We start from the raw sequence: 20039 nt of genomic DNA on the forward strand, positions 1-20039 counted from the left end.
GAAGGAGGGGTGGGCTAAACATAAGAAAGAAGACCCAAGAAGATTCAGGCATCGACCACCTTTGTTCATACATAGTCAGATGCAGAGATAACTGCATCAAAGTCTTTTAAGAGAGAACCAGAACAAAGCCACATTATGAACAGAAGATTGTCCTGCTATTGCTTTAAGCTTTGTAATTATTAATTTTTCATCTTGCAGACTTGTACCCTGATTGCTAAGCACAATACAGAAAATATTGGGCAAATTACTACATTAGATTATGCTGCAGATATTACTACTACTACTACTACTACTACTACTATTACTACTACTACTACTATATTAATGGATGTCAGCATTTTTGAAGGGCCCTGTAAATACTAGCTTTATGATATGATTTATAGAAGGCAACCTGTCTATCAGTTCTATCTACCCCAGAAAAGAAAATCCCTTGTCTAATTCACACAGAAAACTATTACTACTCCCATCTCTTACCTGCTGCGGAAGAAGCTATTGTTATAATAATGGCAGGCTCCACTCTTACGGTTGCAGACTTTCTTCCACCATATGCAGGAAGAGTCAATCAGGATGCCAAAGAGGGTAGGAGCTGGCAGCCAGGCTTGAAAAGAAAGAAAGGGGGAAAAAAACCTACTAGTATTTCACAGCCAAGTACACAACACTACACATTTTTCACATTCACAAAAAACCCAATGGGCCTACTCAACAAAATCCTTTTATCTTTTAGTTATATCTCTTCCAAGGGAAAAATAATCAAGGAATCATCTGAATCAATATTGGATCCAGATTACAATTAATTTAATGTAACAGTTCATATTATATTTTCAAGGATATGAAAGATCACACTTTGTTGATATCGTTCTCTATTTTGATTTGAAATTACAGTAAAACAAAACAGTAACATTGAAACAAAACAGTAAATTTCTCCAAATCCAATAGCAAATGAAAATTATTCCCTTATCTGAAATTATATTTAAGAAATGTGAAATGTACTGAAATATGAAGAACAATGGATTTAAGATCATCTGCACCTGATTTAAAACCCTGGGAGGAAGACATTTGTGCACCTTTGCATACGAATAAAGTTTTTACCAATATTATGGGAAGTACAATCGGTATGCTTTTGTGTCATTAAATTCTCATTTATTGTTTAAAACTTCAGTTCATCAAAACATCCATTGTTTTCAATTTTTGATTTATTCTTTTTCTTTGTTTTTGGATTATTAAAACTTGTGTTTAGCTAATTTCTTCTTTATTTGTTGATTAAAGGCAAATAAAATATTTTATAAAGAAACCTTATTACAGCTAAGTGCAATATGTACATCTAGCCAATGAATTTCTGAGTCGTCATCTTCTCCATTTAGAGGACACTGTTTTCAATAAGTCTTTGGCTCTTTTCTTACCAATCCCAAATCTATACTTGGCCACACCCTTATATTCAGCATAGCAAAGAAAAGGAGAACTTACTTAAGGATTGGCTACTGGGATTGTCCTGGGTAGAATAGACGTTGGTCTTACCTGATACGTCTTTTCTCGACATGGGGAAAAACGTCAGTCAGTCTGGGTATACGTCCTGTCTAGCCAATGACCGAGCACTTTCCAAAGCCAAAGCTCCGCCCCCTTCGAGGCTGCCCCAGTTCTTCGTTGAGGCAAAGCGAAGGACTCGTGCTCCGTGTCCTCCTGAAACGATAGAGAATTAATATCACCCCCCCAACCACCACCGGAACGAATCCAAGGGCGGGGCTGACTGACGTTTTTCCCCATGTCGAGAAAAGACGTATCAGGTAAGACCAACGTCTATTCTCCAACAACGGGGAAAAACGTCAGTCAGTCTGGGGACATACCAAAGCCAGATGTCACCAGGGAGGGAAGGAACTGGTCCCGATGACCTCAAGCGATATGGACCGACTGCAGCACCCTCCTGCCGAAAGCAGCATCAGAGGAGGCAAACAAATCTACTTTATAATGTCTGATGAAGGGACTGATAGAAGTCCATGTGGCAGCTCGGCAAACTTCTTCAAGGGAAGCCTGAGTCGCCCAGGCGGCTGATGTTGCGGCGCTCCTAGTCGAATGAGCCATGATGGAATGAGGCAGAGGAGTGTCAGACTGTCGGTAAGCCAGAGCAATTGCGGCCCTAATCCTATGACCTATAGTCACACTCGATACACGCCCTCCCAGAGAGGAAGGATGAAAAGCCACAAACAGAGCCTCCGTCTTCCTGTGCGAGGCCGTCCGAGCAATATAAATCTTCAAAGCCCGGCGGACGTCCAGCGTGTGCCAAGCCCTCTCCAGCCGGTGGGAAGGACGAGGGCAAAAATCAGGGAGAACGAGCTCCTGTGCTCTGTGAAATGTCGAATTTACTTTGGGCACAAAGGATGGGTCCAGCCGGAGCACCACCCTATTGGTATGGAAGGTACAGAGGTCCGCCCGCACGGATAATGCTGCCAGTTCCGAAATTCTGCGGGAAGAGGTGATAGCCACCAAGAACGCTACTTTCAACGAAAGGAAACGTAGTGAGACAGATCGAAGAGGCTCGAAGGGAGATGACATGAGAGCTTTCAAGACTTTATTTAAGTTCCATGTTGGAAACCGATGTACGGTAGGAGGACGTAAATTTGTAGCTCCCCGCAGGAAGGTCGTGATGATTGGATGACGAGAGATGGAATCCTTCGAACCGCAAGACAAGACGGAAGCAATAGCCGCCACCTGTCGACGCAGCGTGTTGGGCCGAAGTCCCTTGCGAAGACCCGATTGAAGAAACATCAACACGTGAATAATGGAAGCCGAAGTAGGCAAAACAGGAACCGATGAACACCACGAAACAAAAGACCGCCAAGTGGCCTCATAAATCCAGACGGTCGAGGGTCTGCGAGCTGCTTGGATTATGGAAACAACCTCTGACGGTATCCTGGCCTACGTCAGAAGGAGCCGCTCAACCGCCAGACGGTTAAGCGAAGCCACCCCGGGTTCGGATGAGAGAGCGACCCTTGAGACAAGACGACCTTGGAGGCAGGGATCTGCCAAGGAGGAGCCACAGAAAGATCCATCAGGTCCGCAAACCAGGGGCGCATGTGCCAGAACGGGGCCACCAGGAGGAGCTGCGCCTGTTCCTCAAGCAATTTCCGTAGGACTCTGGGAATCAAGGGGAGAGGAGGGAAGGCATATAAGAGACCGGGGGGCCAAGGGCTGTGAAGGGCGTCCGTGGCTTCTGCCTGAAGATCCAGAAATCTGGAAAAATAATGGGGAAGACGATGGTTCGTACGGGAGGTGAATAAATCTACTACTGGACAGCCAAATCTCGAGGTGATGTCCCGGAAAAGCTCCTGAGATATAGACCACTCGCCCTGGTCCACCTGTGAACGGCTGAGAGAATCAGCCTGGACGTTGTCGGATCCTGAAATGTAATCAGCCCTGATGGAAGCCAGATGTTCCTCGGCCCATAATCCCAACAAGCGGGCCTCATTCATCAAAGAACGAGACCTAGTGCCACCCAACCTATTTACATGGGCCTTAGCCGTAGTGTTATCGGTAAGGACCAAAACATGTCTACCAGCCACTAAATTACGAAACCTTAACAACGCTAGCCGGATGGCTCGCAATTCCAACAAGTTAATACTAAGAAGGGATTCCTGAGTGGACCACCGACCCTGAGCCATGTGATGTTGCAGATGGGCCCCCCATCCAGAGAGGCTCGCATCTGTAGTAAGCTGGAGTCTTTGAGGCTCCCTGAAGTAAGAACCCTGAGCCAACGCTGGAGAAATCCACCAGAGAAGAGATTGGAGGACAGGCTGAGGAATTCGGATACGAAGGGAAGAGGACTCTTGGTTTGAACGTTGAAAGGGAAGCAGAAGCCATTGGAGCTCCCTACTATGTAAACGGGACCATGGAGTAATACCGAAGGTGGAAACCATCATTCCCAAGAGACGGGAAAGGACGAGAAGGGTTGCCGAGCCAGCTGCAAGACATTGCCGTGCCAAGGAACGTAAATTGGACTGGCGCTCCGGTGAGAGGCAAACTATGGAAGAGACGGTATCAATGGAAGCACCTAAGTGAAGGATATTAGTAGAGGGGGACAGATGGCTCTTGGACCAATTTATAGAAAACCCATGAGATTGAAGAGAAGACAGAATGAAAAACAAATCCTCCCGAGCCTTCTGTAGGGAAGGAGACATAACTAATATGTCATCCAAATAAAATTGAAGGCGAACAGGGTGAGATCTAATGAAACCAATTAAGGAGGCCATAATTTTTGTGAATACCCTAGGGGCTGAAGACAGCCCGAAGGGAAGAGCCTTATACTGGTAATGAGCCCCCCTGAAGGCAAACCGGAGGAACCACCGATGAGAAGGTAAGATAGGGACATGCAGGTAAGCATCTGTTAGGTCGATTGACGAAAGAAAATCGGAAGGACAAATTAACTCAAGAATAGAAGTCAAGGAATGCATTTTGAACCGGCGATATTTAATGTGCCGGTTCAATGACTTCAAGACTAAAATGGGACGCCAACCCCCAGAAGCCTTTTGGACAACAAAAAGACGGGAATAAAAACCATGGCCCTGTTCCAAAGAAGGCACTGTCTCGATGGCAGAAATCTCTAAGAGGTGGTCGATGGCCGCTGAAAGAATCCCTACCCTGGTGGGGTCCCGCGAAACGGGAGAAGAGAGAAAACGGGAGGGAGGAGGGGAGGAAAATTCTAAAGCCAAACCCAAGGAAATGGTGTTAAGCATCCAGGAGTCACTAATGGAGGAAGCCCACTGATCACGGAATAAGGACAGGCGACCTCCAATAGGGGCATGGAAAAACACCTCACCTAGACCTTCGAGACCAACGACCCCCCCTACCACCTCAGAAGGGCTTCCGAGAGGGGAATCTGGACCCTTGTCTGACCTGGGGATCCTATTGTGGCCTAGAAGGAAAGGATCGTTGTCCCCGCGACTGAAAGGAGGAGGAACCAGATGCCCGAAAGGACTGAAACCGTGGAGAGGCGAAACGGTGATCAGATCGACGAGTGGCCGGTGGGAGAATCTTCCGGAGATCTCTGGTTTCGACAAGTAAGGGGTCCAGAGCCGATCCAAAGAGGGAGCCACTGGAATAAGGAGCCGAAGCGAGCTGCCATTTGCTGCGAATGTCGGCATGCCAATTTCTAAGCCACAAGAGTCGGAGAGATGTAACATTAGACCCTAAGGCTCTAGCTGAAAACCGGGTGGAATTCAAAGTGGCGTCAGCCGAATATTCCAAGGCTGCAGCAATTTTATTTAGGTCTTGGTGAGACCGTGCGTCTGAAAGAGGAAGCCTGGCTTGCAGCTGCTTAAGCCAGAGCAAGGCCGCTCGGTTAAAGAACGAAGCAGACGTTGACGCCCGTATGGACCAGGCGGTAGCTTGGTGCCCTTTCAGAAGGGTCTTCTCAGCTCGCTTATCCTCGGGTCTGAGAGAATCCTCGGGAGGCCCCGCTGGGTGGGAAGAATCAGTCAAGGCCACTATAGGAGGGTCAACTTTTGGAATCTGTAAAATATCTGCTAAAGGGGAGGCCGAATTGTAGAGACGCTTGTCCAGGCCGTTAGGGCTAGGGCCTGCCCCAGGTAAAGTCCATTGTCGCTGAAGGACATCGGTGAAAAGCTTGGGAGCTGGAATAGTTTCAGGTTCGCTGGTGTGTTCTGCGAACATAGCAGCAGCCGGATCTGAAGCAGAAGTAGATGGAACAGCTGAAGTAGGTGAACCCAAACGGGTGACGGCAATAGCCTTAAATAGCAAAGAGCGGAATAGGTGCGGCTTAAAAAGACCCACAAACGCCGGTTGGTCGGGTCCTAAGCCTTCATCATCCGACCAAGCTAGGTCCTGATAATCATCCCCATCAGAAACTGAGACTTGGTCGAGAGTAGCATGAGGAACGGAATGTTCCTGATCCAGTAAAGAACCCTCCGGAGCTTCAGGGAGGGAGTGAGGAGAATCCCTTAAGGGAGCCGCAGGTGGCGCTTGGGTCAGACAATCCGCAATAGATTGGCGGATAGCTCTGGAAATGAAGGCCTCCAAAGAATCAGCCATTGGAGTAGACAAAGCCGGTATAGTTGGAGGAGGTGCAGATGGTAATGCCGGATGCTGGTCAGAATCTGGCAAAGTTTGGAATAGCTGCTGAGGATCTGAAGAAGAAATATCCTGAGAGTCCCCCATAACATCAGGGGATAGGTCTCTCACCGAATGAGGAGAACGAGACCCAGGTGTAGGCAGAGAAGAGGCCTGGCCTGAATGTGACTGCGCCCGTAGGAAGGCCTTTTCCATGGCCTTATGTCTATGCTGTTCCTCCCGGGAAGACCCAGATGTGGAGGATTGAATGTTGTTGCGTTTAGCCCGGGCTTTCTTGCTGGGAGGTGGAAGGGAAGATGAGGGACCCTCAAGAGGGTCGCTAGGATGGCGCCTACGGTTCGAGGAGGCAGCAGGCCTGTCGGAGCTATTCCTGGAAGACACCATTTTGGATTAATGAGAGCCCTGAAATGGCGGCGACAGAAATTCAGGGCACTAACCAGACGAGCTTCTCAAACGTCACAAGAGCTCAGGCGAGCAGGGGGGCGTCTGTCAAGGCCTTATCAGTCTGATTGCCCCCTTTTTCTAATAGCCGGAACGGGAAGCCGTCAGAATAAGCGCTCCAGCAGGGCGAGCATGCGCCGAAGTCTTATCTTCCCGATCGCTTCTGGCCGCTAAAAACTGAAACGGGAGGCTTCCCAGGTCGAGCAAGGCAAAAAACGCCGCAGTTTTATCGGCGCGATTGCCCCCTGCGCCAATCAGCTGAGGGAAAGGGGCGCTCTTCAGTCGCTAGCCCTTCGGCACTAAACGTGACTCTGGGGGCTGGAGTGAAGCCGCTGGAGCAGGTAAAGCTGCTAGGCAACAGCCTTTTACACGCAGCTAGTGTCAAAGAAGAAAAATATACCTTTTAGCAAGGCACAAAGCCTGCAGAGGCTGAAACAAGGGTACTTGCAGTTGTAACGAAGGTCAGCTCAGCAATCACCGAAATCAGAACAGAGGAAAAATGTCTGTCAGAGGAGGACACGTCCAGTCAAGCGAAGACCGAGACGAAGAACTGGGGCAGCCTCGAAGGAGGCGGAGCTTTGGCTTTGGAAAGTGCTCGGTCATTGGCTAGACGGGACGTATACCCAGACTGACTGACGTTTTTCCCCCTTGTTGGAGAAACAGTTATACGTGTGTGAAATGGGGGAGAAGAATTATCCAAATGTGATTCGAATCCAGTTCTCATTATTGGAGTTCTGACTGTTAAGCTAGATACTGGTATTTAGATAACTGAATTTCTAAGGCTGTTCAACTTTACAGTGACTTTGATTGCATTTGAAGGAAAATGCAGCCCAACAACATCTAGAGAATGAGAAGTCCTGTTCTGAACTAAATGTCATGTCTTCAAACTAGAAGAGTGTTTCCCAAACTTTTGACATATGTGTACCCCTTCTATAATTTTCGTAACGCTGAGTACCCCTCATAAAAAACATATGGTACCCCTGGGAGTACGCGTACCACACTTTGGGAAACACTTAGATAACACTGCAATTCTCCGGCGTTTAAACAGGTCCGCGGCTCAACGTCAACTGTTAATGTTCCCGCAGTTTAAAAATGGCCGAACCCAAGCTGCGCAAAGGATGCGCAGAAGTTCCCGCCATAATGAGTTGCGATACGATGTACGATGGCCCCAGTTCCCGTGTAAAAACTGCGATACGCACCTATTTCTTTCCTTGTTCTGTGGGTGCAACTAAGCACTGTGCAGTGGATATTCCCACGTGATCCCCACCAAAGTCCGGTGCAACGCGTACCCCTACCAAACTCTTCCCGTACCCCTGGGGGTATGCGTACCACACTTTGGGAAACACTGAACTAGAATATGGAATTTATGCTCTTAGTCCTATTCACTGTGGCTGATTTTCTAACACTAAATGCAGTTCAGTTATGGAACGAACTGTACAGAGAACTCCCTTTTACCTGATAATTGCAAGCATATGGCTAGCCATCCAATTTTCTGGAATTCTTTAATTTGGATTCTTGTACTAAATAGAGGGTTGAACGTAATGGCCTAAATGGGCCCTTGCAATTTTTTGAGTCTATTGAACCCAATACACCTGGTGGACAGAAGTTTCTCAATCCTCATTTTAAAAAAATTCTCCTTGGGGAAAAAAATCAGATTTAACTCCTACAATGTTTTTGTCCTGCTCTCCCCCCTCTTTTTTCTTTTTTTTAATAATCCTTAGTTCATCTTACCTGGAATGACCATAGTAACTACAGGTAGTCCTCGACTTACAACAGTTCACTTACTGACCACTTGAAGTTACAACGGCACTGAAAAAAGTGACTTATGACAATTTCTCACACTTATGACCGTCGCAGCATCCCCATGGTCATGTGATTTACATTCGGATGCTTGGTAACTGGTTCATATTTATGACGGTTGCAGTGCCCTGGGGTCATGTGATCACCTTTTGTGACCTTCTGACAAGCAAAGTCAATGAGGAAACCAGATTCACTTAACAACTGTGTTACTAATTTAACAACTGCAGTGACTCACCTAACCAATTTCTCACTTAGCAACATAAATTTTGGGCCCAATTGTGGTTGTAAATTGAGGACTACCTGTGCACATTTCTGATAAAAACCTTCAAATAGTATTACCAACAACCTTTGCATGTATATGCAGCAGAGGTGGATTTAAGCAGGTTCTGACCAGTTCTGGAGAACCGGTAGCGGAAATTTTGAGTAGTTCAGAGACCTGGTAGTAAAAATTCTGACTGGCCCTGCCCACATCTATTCACTGCCTCCCAAGTCCCAGCTGATTGGGAGGAAATGGGGATTTTGCAGTAACCTTCCCCTGGAGTGGGGTGGGAGTGGAGATTTTACAGTATCCTTCCCCTGCCATGCCCACCAAGCCACTCCCACCAAGCCATGCCACGCCCACCAAGCCACACCCACCAAACCGGTAGTAAAAAGTTTGGAAACCCACCACAGATACGCAGATGCAAATCCCTACTATGTTCAGTGTAGGTTATTGCTTTATAAATAATTCTAGGATTGCTGATACTCACCTAGTAATCTCATCAACAGGAACTGGACTCCAATAGCAAAAGACTTTTCATCATGGGACACCACTCTGTTTAGAATCAAAATACAATAAAGTATGTCAGAAAACCAGACAGGGAGAGCAATGATTTGTTCCTGCTCTGGAAAAAGCTAAAAAGCTTAATGATGATTATAAATGGTTGTGGAACAGCTATAATGAATTAGTTACATATTTATTTAGCATAAGGCATGTCATACACGGAATAGCAATATATATTAACATTTCACCTAGATTAATAAAACACAGTAAAATATAAATGTTAAAAAGTTCTCTGTTGAAATACCAATGTCAAGGCCATCTAGCCATTTAAGCGCAGCATCATTTATATTTTTTAAAAATCAGATACTGGACTGATATATGCTCAGTTTACAGTCAGTCACAATGTGATCTACAGTTTGACGTGGGATGCAGCAGTCACACTGAGGAGAGGATACTATGCCCCATTTATACAGAGTCCCAGCAGATGCTGTGTGAGGTGAAATCCTATTCAGGATTGTCCATTGCTGACATGGTAGTTCAAAGCCTGAACTACCTTTTTTTGTGTGGTTAATTATATGACCTCCTACCGTACGTCTGGGTGCTCAGTGACCCATTTGGCTTTAACCGTTTAGTTATTTAGTCATTTAGTTACATAAAAAGAGGGTTAAAATTGAAAAGGGCCTATAAAGCAAAATATTTCTGGTGGCAGTACACTTTCTACACTTGTAAAATAAGACCAGGTGAAACTTAATCTCTCTTACTTTTAGAAGGCACCTGACTGGCCTGCTGATGGTTAGATTTCAATTTCAAGGCATTTCAGCAAATATTGGTTCAGGAATTTTGGAAGTCAATTCAAATATCAGTAGAGCATACAGATTGGGAAAAGCTGTATGAAAGCATATCAAGGTTTTAGGATTTCTTTTATTTGATTCCATATTGCTATGCTACTGTTGGCATCTGTGTTTATTACAAATTACGAATGTATTGCATTGGACGATCTACTAATGCCTTAGCTCAAGGGTGGGCAACTATGGCCCTTTTACAACCTGGGGACTTCAACTCCCAGAATTCCTGAGACAGCCAAGCTGCCCATCCCTGCCTTAGCTCCTTCTTACCGTAACACCATCATGTAGAGAGGGTTGTGAGATAGACAGGCAATCAATGCAGAAAATGAGATGATGAATATAACAGGCAACAAGAGATGGGCACAGCTAACAGAGCAAGATCCAGTCTTTGCGGAAGATTGTCCATTCTTGGTGGAGATACAGGAGCAATTTGTGTAGATCTAGTTGAAAGAAAAGAAGGGAAATCAATATCAGGAAATCAATTCACTTCAAGATCAGACCATAACTCAATGGTAAAGCATCAAAATCAGAAGTACTCAGGTTCAATCCCTGGCTTTTCTAGATAAAAGTACAAATGTTAAAAAAACTCTCTGTCCTAAATGCCCAATTGGTCAGAATGTACAACACTGAATTAGCAAATAGTTTGATACAATATAAATCAGTTGCCAGTGATTCATGACTTAATTACTTCCTGCCCAATTCACTGTTTGGTTGCTGAGAGAATTGTGAGTATATGTTTGAAGGAAAAGGGGAGTTTAGTTGTAGTATTACTCTAGTTTATAGACATTGTATGCACATTTCAAATTATATATTGATATTACATTTGTGAGCTACTTTCTGAAACTTTAGAGCAGGAATTAATAAAAACAAATATCTAAGTAGATAAATAAATTAAAAAGTACAGTGCTGATACTGCATCTTAAGCAAATAGCTTTGATCACAAAAAGCAATTTTAAAAGTAAAGCAGGACTTCTAAAGCTAACATATTTTAGCTTCTGCAATTCTTGAAGTACATATGAAAACCCAATTAATAAACATCAGACATTATAAGAAGGCTGTTTAGCACATCAATATAAAATCTGTGGTCTCAGCCCTATAAAAAGGTAAAGGTTTCCCTGTCAGTCATGTCTGACTCTAGGGCATGGTGCTCATCTCCGTTTCTTGGCTGAGGGAGCCAGCATTGTCCAAAGACAATTTCAGTGGCCAAAGGCACATTGGAAGGCTTTTACCTTCTCACTGAAGTGGTACCTATTAATCTATTTGCATTTGCATGCTTTTGAGTCCAAAAATTATATACTGTAATTTTTATTACGAGGAGGAGGAAATGATTAAATACATGGACAATAAATATATTTACAATACTTAATTTACTGATCTGATGCTAAATTTTAATTTAAGCAACAAAATCAACTTTGTTCTGGCCTCACCCATTTTTAAGTGGAGCATCCCTTTTCACCATACCCCTCAAAATTTAAATGTATCTCCTGGCCTGAAAAAAAATTGTTTATTTCTGTTTGAGAGTGATTATGGATGTGATGAGATATTAAAGAAGTTGATTCTTTTTAAATAAATAGGACAGCACTCATATGAAACCTGGGGGACATTAAAAAGCTAGTATTGTTTTGATACTACTAGTAAAGCCATCTTATTGTACTACCAATCATGTATTTTTTATTATTCAGGTATTTCTTCAATTTTTTTCTTGAGAAGTATATTTTTTAAATTAAAATAATCAGAATTAAAACTGAGATTCTCTGCATGAAAAACACATATTCTGAGTATTGAATCCTGCTTTAACACTATCATTAAGGAGAAAGCACTTGAAATTCCTGTAGAATGCATGGCATATTGCCTTCCTTATCCATAAGTAATTTGGCCATATTCCCACCCTGTCTATATGATGAGTGCTAGATAGATTTGAATCCACTCTGCATCCTTAACCTCTTACAATTCCAGATGTTGAAGAATTGGAGAAGAAACCAGTACAGCCAGCGTGACAGGGAGAGAGGTACTCTACACCATTGTCTCCGCAGACTGGATGGAAGAGATACTTTGAGCAGGAGCAACGAAGGTTACATGGATCTTGTTCTGGGGAACTTGATGTACTGCCAGAAAAAAAAGGAGACAAAATAACATGGAACCAATGAGTGAAATATGTTTTCTTGAGTGGACTGGTGATTCCCAGCCTGTTATTTTTGGGTTCTTGCCATCTTGAACCTTGGCCTATTGCCGTCTGAAAGTATTGCTAACATTGTTTAGTTAAATCATATATAATTATTAGACACGCAAACATGTGTAGATAATTTGGGGAGCAATTTATTTGATTCCTGAAATAATCTATCCGATACAAGCCTGTCAGTAGAAATCAAGTGGAAACCAAGGGGGAAAATGTCAAAATGATATTGGAATTAAAATGGAAAAGCTTCTTAAGGCAAAGTATATTCTCAAGGCAGAATCACATTCTTACAAATCTCTTTTTGAATTGGATCCCTCATTCCCCCAAAGTTATGAACTCCTGACCAATGACAATTTAACATTATGAATCAATGGAACACATTATCTAAGCTTTCTCGAGAACTAAGAGCGGAGCCACTTTCATTATAAACATAGATCATACTGTGAAGTGGCATTTGCAAGTTGACACATACATTCTTTTAGTAAGCATTTATCTCTCTAAAATATCAGAGGAAATGCTTACTAAATATTGGGATTTGCTTGAAACTCTTCTGGGAAAGAGCTTAAAATCTTTTGAATGAATAAGACTTCCATCACTGTAGTTTCTCTATGCTCAGGTTCTTGGAAGAGTTAATGAAAACTGATACAGGTAGTTCTCGATTTACAGCCATTCGTTTAGTGACCATTTGAAGTTACAATGGCACTGAAAAAAGTGACATGACTATTTTTCATACGATCATTGCAGCATCCCCATAGTCATGTGATCAAAATTCGGATGCTTGGCAATTGGTTCATATTTATGATGGTTGCATTATCCAGAGTTATGTGATCACCTTTTGTGACTTTCTAATAAGCAAAGTCAATAGGAAAGTCAGATTCACTTAACAACCATCTTACTAACTTAACAAGTACAGTGATTCACTTACAACTACAGCAAGTAAGGTTGTAAAATGGGACAAAATTCATAATTTGGAGCTTTTTGCAGTATTATAATATAAGAACAGCTCTACTAAATTGGGCCAAAAATTCATGTGAGTAATTTACCATGGGAATTACTGGGATATTCACAGGCAGAGCATGGACACTAACTCTCTTGCTGGTTATCTCAAAGCAATTTGCATTAACTGCCTTCATATCCTGGAATTGGGAAGACCAACAGCCATCCTAACTGACAGCTGTAGCTATCTTTTCCTTCTATTTATCTTTTAAAGCCATTTAAAATAGTGGGAATTCCACCTAATTCCATAATTTAATTATGGATAGTCAGAATAAGCACTCTATGGAGAAGAGTTCATCCCAGATATCACACAGTGCTAGTGATATATAGCCCCATAACATGCAGCAAGGAAATGTGTAAGCATCATTGGAAAACATAAGTCAGAATAGCAAAAACAGTAAAACCACAACAAAACACTAGCTAAAGAATCCGTTTCAGAGTTTATCGTTTAACTCAGTCAACATGTTCGTTAGATAAGGAGGAATGAAATAAATAAAATAAAATTTAAAAAATGAAATAAAAATCTAAAGGCTGGGACAAGGAGAAATTGTCAATCTATATATATAAAAGCGAAATACAACTTATGCATCATCACAAAATCTCCAGAACCATAAAGCCTACAAACTTGAAATTTGCCATGTATGTTCCTCTTGGCTTTTAGGTGCTCGCTAAGACAGGATTTTTTGAAATGACTATCAGAGCATTAGTATTTCCTATATTATTATTAACACTCTCTGATGCTAAGGAGTTCTACTCCCCCTCCCCACCTGAAAAGAAATCTGTTCCAAATGCAAAACACAAGCAGAGGAGAGGAGTTTCAGTTTTAGTTTTACTTTCACAGCAGCAAGCAGGGGATAGAATACGATAGGCTTCTGTGGGGCAAGCCTGAGGGACAGAAGGGTAGAGGAGAGGCCGATCATAAATTACTCATTAATTTTCAAGCTGTAAGTGTCGATTTATCAAGCCTGATCACATTGTTTCGTAGCAGAGCACGGGTATTCAGCTAGTTCAAGATAAAAAGAAATCTCTGTGCCATGATTTTATAGCACTATGTTCTGCTGGTAGTTGCCACAGAGTACTGCCAGAAGAGTAGAGCATATTACCTGGACAGATGAATTCCAGCCACAGTCTGTGAAGAGCAGCCCATAAAAAAGAGTGGAAGATAACAAAGGGTGGAGAAAAGTAACACCACAATGGTGAAACGTGGGATGGTTTTGAGTGAGAAAGCAAAACGTTTCATGATGAACCCTCCAAAGAGCATCCCTAGTGCAGCTGAAGGTAAATTCACAGATCCTACAAAGGAAAGGAAAGGAGTCGAGTTACAAATCCTTAACAATTGGAAACAGTGCTACACAACTGAAGACAAAAATCTCTTGATGGAGATGGAATCAAGATGGAATCAGTTTTAAGATTGGTGCAGAAAGGATTGCATGTTCTTTCTGCATAAAAACATTCTTTATTTTTATTGCGAGGATCAGATAATCAATTCTGTTTCCTAGCTATTGCACTTTGAAATTCCTATTGGTATTTTTTTTCTGCATATACAACTGAAAGAATCCTGCATATTGCACATTAAAAATCCAGCAAAGGTAGACAATTTCTACAGGAAAGGCAACTGCAAACACAGGAATAGGCAATTCTTTTGCAGAGAATACTGTGCTTCTATTTACCCTTCCAGAGTTCAGATAGTTGTTCTTGTTTTCATGACATTACTAGAAGTTGATGAAGCAAAAGTGTCAGCCCTTCATTTAGGTTTTGACAAGCTAAATTGTTGGTTTGCAAGGTCCCTTCCAACTCTGTTAATCTGAGGCAAACCAACATTTTAGCTTGTCAAAACCCAAATAAAGTCCTATGAAACCCAAATGAAGGGGTAGTCATCTAGTCCAACCCCCTGTCCAAGCAGGAGACCCTACAACTGCCTCTACCTAGGTTTGAACTCCCAACCTCCTGATTGTGAGGCAAGAGCTGCACCTCTAGGCCACAGCTCCTTTCTTTAACTTTTTTCAAAGGAGGAGAAAATACATGCAGGGATTTTTGTTTTAAAGATGTGAAATGGAGGCCTTAAGGTTTTGCAATTTAAAACATTCATGCAGTACCTTCAATCCTACGCCCCCCTCCTTCATAAAACTTAAATGAATAGATAAATATTGATGTTCTTCACTTCAAAAGTGACTTGGAAGAGTACAAATGGTTGCTGTAAGGTACAGGCAACATTTGCATGTAAGCCAGGGGGAAAATGACATTGTCTCTTTCCAACATAACATTCTCAATGATAGGGAAAACAGTGAACATGCTCCTGTCATTAAAAGAGTTCTAGTTCACTGCTGCCACATGGCAAAAGAGGAGCAGTACTGAGCCAATTATTTTTTTCACAGTAACAGCAACAGCAAGAAAGCCCTAGGCTCTAACCTCCTACACAGTATCTATTTGATGTATAGAGGACGTTTAATTTATCATAAGGATATTGGGTTATCAGGGGTCTTTGGTGCTTTCTGAAGTTGGTTATTTTCTTGCACGTGTTTCATTATCCAAAGTAGGTAACCTCATCAGTGCTAGGAAGGAGTGAGCACCAAAGATCCCTCATTTCAACCCTGAGCTAGAAATATTTTCTTTTATCAATATTGAGGTATTTTATCCATTTAATTCAAAGTGCCTCTTAACTATTTACAGCAGCAATACAGGCCTCAAAGGTGAAGTTGCACAGCCACTATATTTTTTTTAAAAAAATAACAAACATATGTATAAAAGGAAGGATTTTGGATGGATTGGCAACTAGAATGCGTAGAAATGCTTGATAAGTTACCTGCAACCACTCTACTGCAGATGCATTCAGAGCAATATTCTCGTTGAGAGAATTTTTGACGCAGATATAAAAAAAAGCATGGTTTCAGCCTTGATTTATCAAATCAAGTTGTGCTTCAACTTCTAACTAATTTTCATTGCCCTCAATTTACGTGTTGTTAACAGATAATTTGTTAACAGATATTTGATTGCACACTGTTGGCAGCCCACAGAAGATTATTTGCTAATTCTTCTATGCTTTCCAATTTCTCAGATTAGATTTTCAAGCTCAATACTGTGGTTGCTCTCTGGTGCCTTATTGGATGAAATGAATATGGAGAATTACCTAAGCACTCTGTTTAAATAGCCAGTGCTTTGTTCTCAAAAAGCCTCAGCCACTAGCTCAAATTAGATGGGTTATTCTAGTTTCCTTACCAATGAGGAAGTTAGCATAAGAGGAGGTAACACCAAATTGTTTTTCCAAGTACTTGTTGAGGAAGGTAGCGAGCCCAGCAAGAATAGAGGAGAAGCTGCATTGTGTCAAGACCAGCAAAATGAAGAGTGGATTGAGGAGCAGTTTTAAGAAGCCTTGTGGGAACTCTGAAAATAAAAATAGAAGAGTATGAAGTTTAAAAAAGGAAAAGGGCTTCAGGACATGGGTACACCCAAAGAATTATTATAGCATCTTATTAAGGATATCGGTTACAACAAGAAGACCAATTCTTAAGGTAGGTCTACCTGGTGTCTTGAGCTTAAATGGACTCCAGAGGATGGTAGAGGACAGGAAAACCTGGAGGAATGTTGTCTATGTGGTTGCGATGGGTCAGACATGACTTCGCAACTAACAACAACCTGGTGTCTATTCTTAAAGATGCTTATGCTTTCCTAGACTAAGGTTCCCCAATCTGATATTCTTCAGATGTATTTAACTAGGTGAAAATGTAGGGTTGAAGTTCAACATATCTGGAAACCACTAGACTGAAGAAGACCGGGCTTGATTGATTTGGGTTTAATGGCTTTCTGCTAAATGATCATGGAAAAAAATAAAAGACAAGAGTATGAGGGGAAAGACAAGGCTCTTTAGAATCTTTTTTCCCTCTTTGTCTCCTTTCCCCTCCATCTCACAATAGTGCTAAAGAAGTGTATAAGATAGCTAACACAGATAACATTTACTCATACTTTCACTGTCTTATGTTGAGAGTTATCTCTGAATTGGAGTCTAAGAGACTTAAGTCTAAAATTCTCAAACTGTTAAGGCACATATCTCATTCAGAGCTACATTCCTCTACCTTGTGGACTTTTTACTATGCTCATCAAGTAAAAGTCAACAAGCAAAATCAATATCAACAAAGTATAAAATTACTTTTGGAAAGCAAGCATCGGATGGGAAGAAGGAACCAAGGTTATAGAGTAATCTCTAAGATTAGCTCTCTGTATCTCAGCAGAAACTTCAACCTCAGATGCTGTATGGAAAGTTTGAGATTAAACTTTTTTCCATTCAATCATGTCTGATTCTCGTAAACTGCCTGGACATGTCCCTGCAATTTCTTGGCAAGTTCCCCCCTCCTCCAAAGTGGTTTGCCATTTCTAGCTTCTTAGGACTGGCTTTGTGCCAAAACTGGGTCTAGAATTCAAAGTCTTCCAGTTTCAAGTCTTATTCTTTAGTATGCCAAACTAGCTCAATTAGATTTATCTTATACGGGTGGTCCTTGACTTACAACAGTTCATTTAGTGATCATTCAAGTTACATTTGAAAAAGTGATTTTTGACCGTTTTTCACACTTATGACCGTGGCAGCATTCCTATAGTCATGTGATAAAAATTCAGATGTTTGGCAATTGATTCCTCTTTATGATGGTTGCAGTGTCCCAAGGTCATGTGGTCATCTTTTGTGACCTTCTGACATGCAAAGTCCATAGGGAAGTTAGATTCACTTAACAACCATGATACTAACTTAACAAGTACAGTGGTTCACTTAACAACTGTGGCAAGAAAGGTCATAAAATGGGACAAAATTCACTTAATGGCTGTCTTGCTTAGCAACAGAAATTTTGGGCTCAATTATGGTCGTAAGTCGAGGACTACCTGTATATTATAAAAAATCATGTGCATATACATTAGCTTACAAAGTACTGAACACTTTACTTGAAAATGAGATTTCTATTTTGAAAAAAAAATATTAGAAGATATGTGCCAAACAGCTGAGTTAGCCATCAGTTGGAACTAGTGAACAATTTTGTAAGATTACTATACTGTATGCCTAACTGATTATTAGGGCATTTTTTTCAATCATATTTCATTCAGTGTGGAATATCTATTGTCTCTTGGAGTAAAATTTTAAAATTCCTCTACCAGCTAGGCCAGCTACTATGATGTCACCTAAAAATACTGAAAGATGAGTCGATTAGATGGCTATCTCAAATCATAATAGAACGAGTAAGAAATAAATAGCTATTTTTAGTTATCCTGTTTAGTTTAGTTTAGTTTTCAATATTGCTACAAAAATTGAATGAAATCTGGTATGGATTGACTTGAACTATCAAACAATTAATCCATATTAAACTTGCAAATATGAACAGGATGGTTGCTATTGTACATATTTTGTTGTTTCCCACCTAAATATATATAATTATTTAGCAAAACAATCATTTACTTTTATTGGAAATATACTTTCATTAAAATTACTTTACTTTTGATAAAAACCATCAGGGACTCTTCCTCTGCCTTTGTTTTCTCAATCTTCTTCAAGATATCTGCTTCAGATGCTTTCTGATGGAAGAGAAAGATTTTTTTTTTTTTAAAAAAAATTCACTGCTGGGGACCAGTGAATTTTTTTCTAGGTTCTGTTTTAAAGCATTACCACATTTTTGGGATTCCTTCTTGAAGACCTGAGATTGCTAGGAAGGACTGTTAAGGAGCGAGTAGCAGAAAGCAAAAGTTTAATGTGATGGAAAAAGATTAATGAAATAAGGCTTTTTAATGTAAGAAAACAGAAGGTCATTTGGAAGGTCACGGAATATAAACTGCAGCATGTCCAAAATGCAGTATCCAAGCTTATTTTGGAAATCTGGTGGCCTTGTGCAACATTGGCTGCATTGGCTTCCAGTTGCCTTCCATGTCAAAATAAATTTGTTTTATTTATAAAATCCTATATGGCTTAACTAACATGTAGTATCATTTTTATCTTTTCATTATCTCTGGATCTATTGTTTTCATTATGTATATCAAGATGTTTGTCTATGAATTTAATTCATATATTAAAATGAGGACAGTTTGAGGACAGTAAAAAAAGTGTTTATACTTTTTCAAAAAATGGCTAATCCAGAACAAGAAATAATCATTTCCCACTGGCAAAGTGAAAGTAAATATGTATTTTTCTCTTATATAACATGCTATATTCCATTATGGACATGACAGTGGCAATTTAGCAAGATCATCTCCAATGCAATATTTGAGACTTACCTTCCCTTTCAGCATATATCGAGGGAAGAAGAAATAGGGAATGGAACAGAGTAGCAAACAACCAGCAGCAACGAGAAGACCCAACCACCATGCTCCAATCCAACGTGGGTCACTTGGGGTCAGGTTTACATCCTCTAAGAGACATATGGGAAAAGCAAATCACAAAGTGAAGTCACCAGACCAGACTTCTAACCTGGCATTTTTAAAATGTACTGGATCTGCAATTCCCCGAATTCTCAGGAAGCATGACCCAAAGTCACCTTGTGAATTGTAATCCCATTGTATCTGGAAGGTACCAGAATGGAGAAATCTGCATTAAGTAATTTGTTACCAAGAAGTTACATTACAATTCTGCCAATACAGAATTGGCATACAGAAAATATGATCCTTCTTGTTCAGTGGCCAAATGCCATAAAATTCAAATTCTTTCTATTGTTAGAATCTATTTTCTCACAGACCAATCCATCACAGGATTTCTTAAAAAAAAAAAAAAGCCAGGAATGCTGTCACATTTGATCTGTGGTCCTGTTTCCCATCCTCCCTTCTTTAAAGTTATAGTCAACCACAATTATCTATTATTCAGTAATCCTAACCCTAACCCTAACAATATTTCTTTATTTAGTTAGTTGGATTATAATTGTCATAATTCCAACAAACCTTAGCAGGACTTCAGCAAGTATTAGTTTTAATGTAAGTT

General features: G+C 41.2%; 1 protein-coding gene across 1 annotated transcript in view; it reads right to left on the reverse strand.

The window, feature by feature from the left end:
- SLCO2A1 (solute carrier organic anion transporter family member 2A1) overlaps positions 1-20039 on the reverse strand; it is a 66103-nt gene that overhangs the window by 4793 nt on the left and 41271 nt on the right. Inside the window, exons 6-13 of the mRNA XM_070945106.1 lie at positions 19343-19476; positions 18571-18649; positions 16316-16480; positions 14203-14392; positions 11876-12032; positions 10198-10367; positions 9069-9133; positions 475-598 (exon numbers count right to left, since the gene is read on the reverse strand). Of these exons, the coding sequence (XP_070801207.1) occupies positions 475-598; positions 9069-9133; positions 10198-10367; positions 11876-12032; positions 14203-14392; positions 16316-16480; positions 18571-18649; positions 19343-19476 (1084 nt within the window). The remainder of the gene's footprint in view (positions 1-474; positions 599-9068; positions 9134-10197; positions 10368-11875; positions 12033-14202; positions 14393-16315; positions 16481-18570; positions 18650-19342; positions 19477-20039) is intronic.

Source organism: Pituophis catenifer, unplaced genomic scaffold (genome assembly GCF_029215685.1).
Source record: "Pituophis catenifer annectens isolate HBS135680 unplaced genomic scaffold, rPitCat1.0.hap2 SCAF_6, whole genome shotgun sequence".
NCBI lineage: Eukaryota > Metazoa > Chordata > Lepidosauria > Squamata > Colubridae > Pituophis > Pituophis catenifer.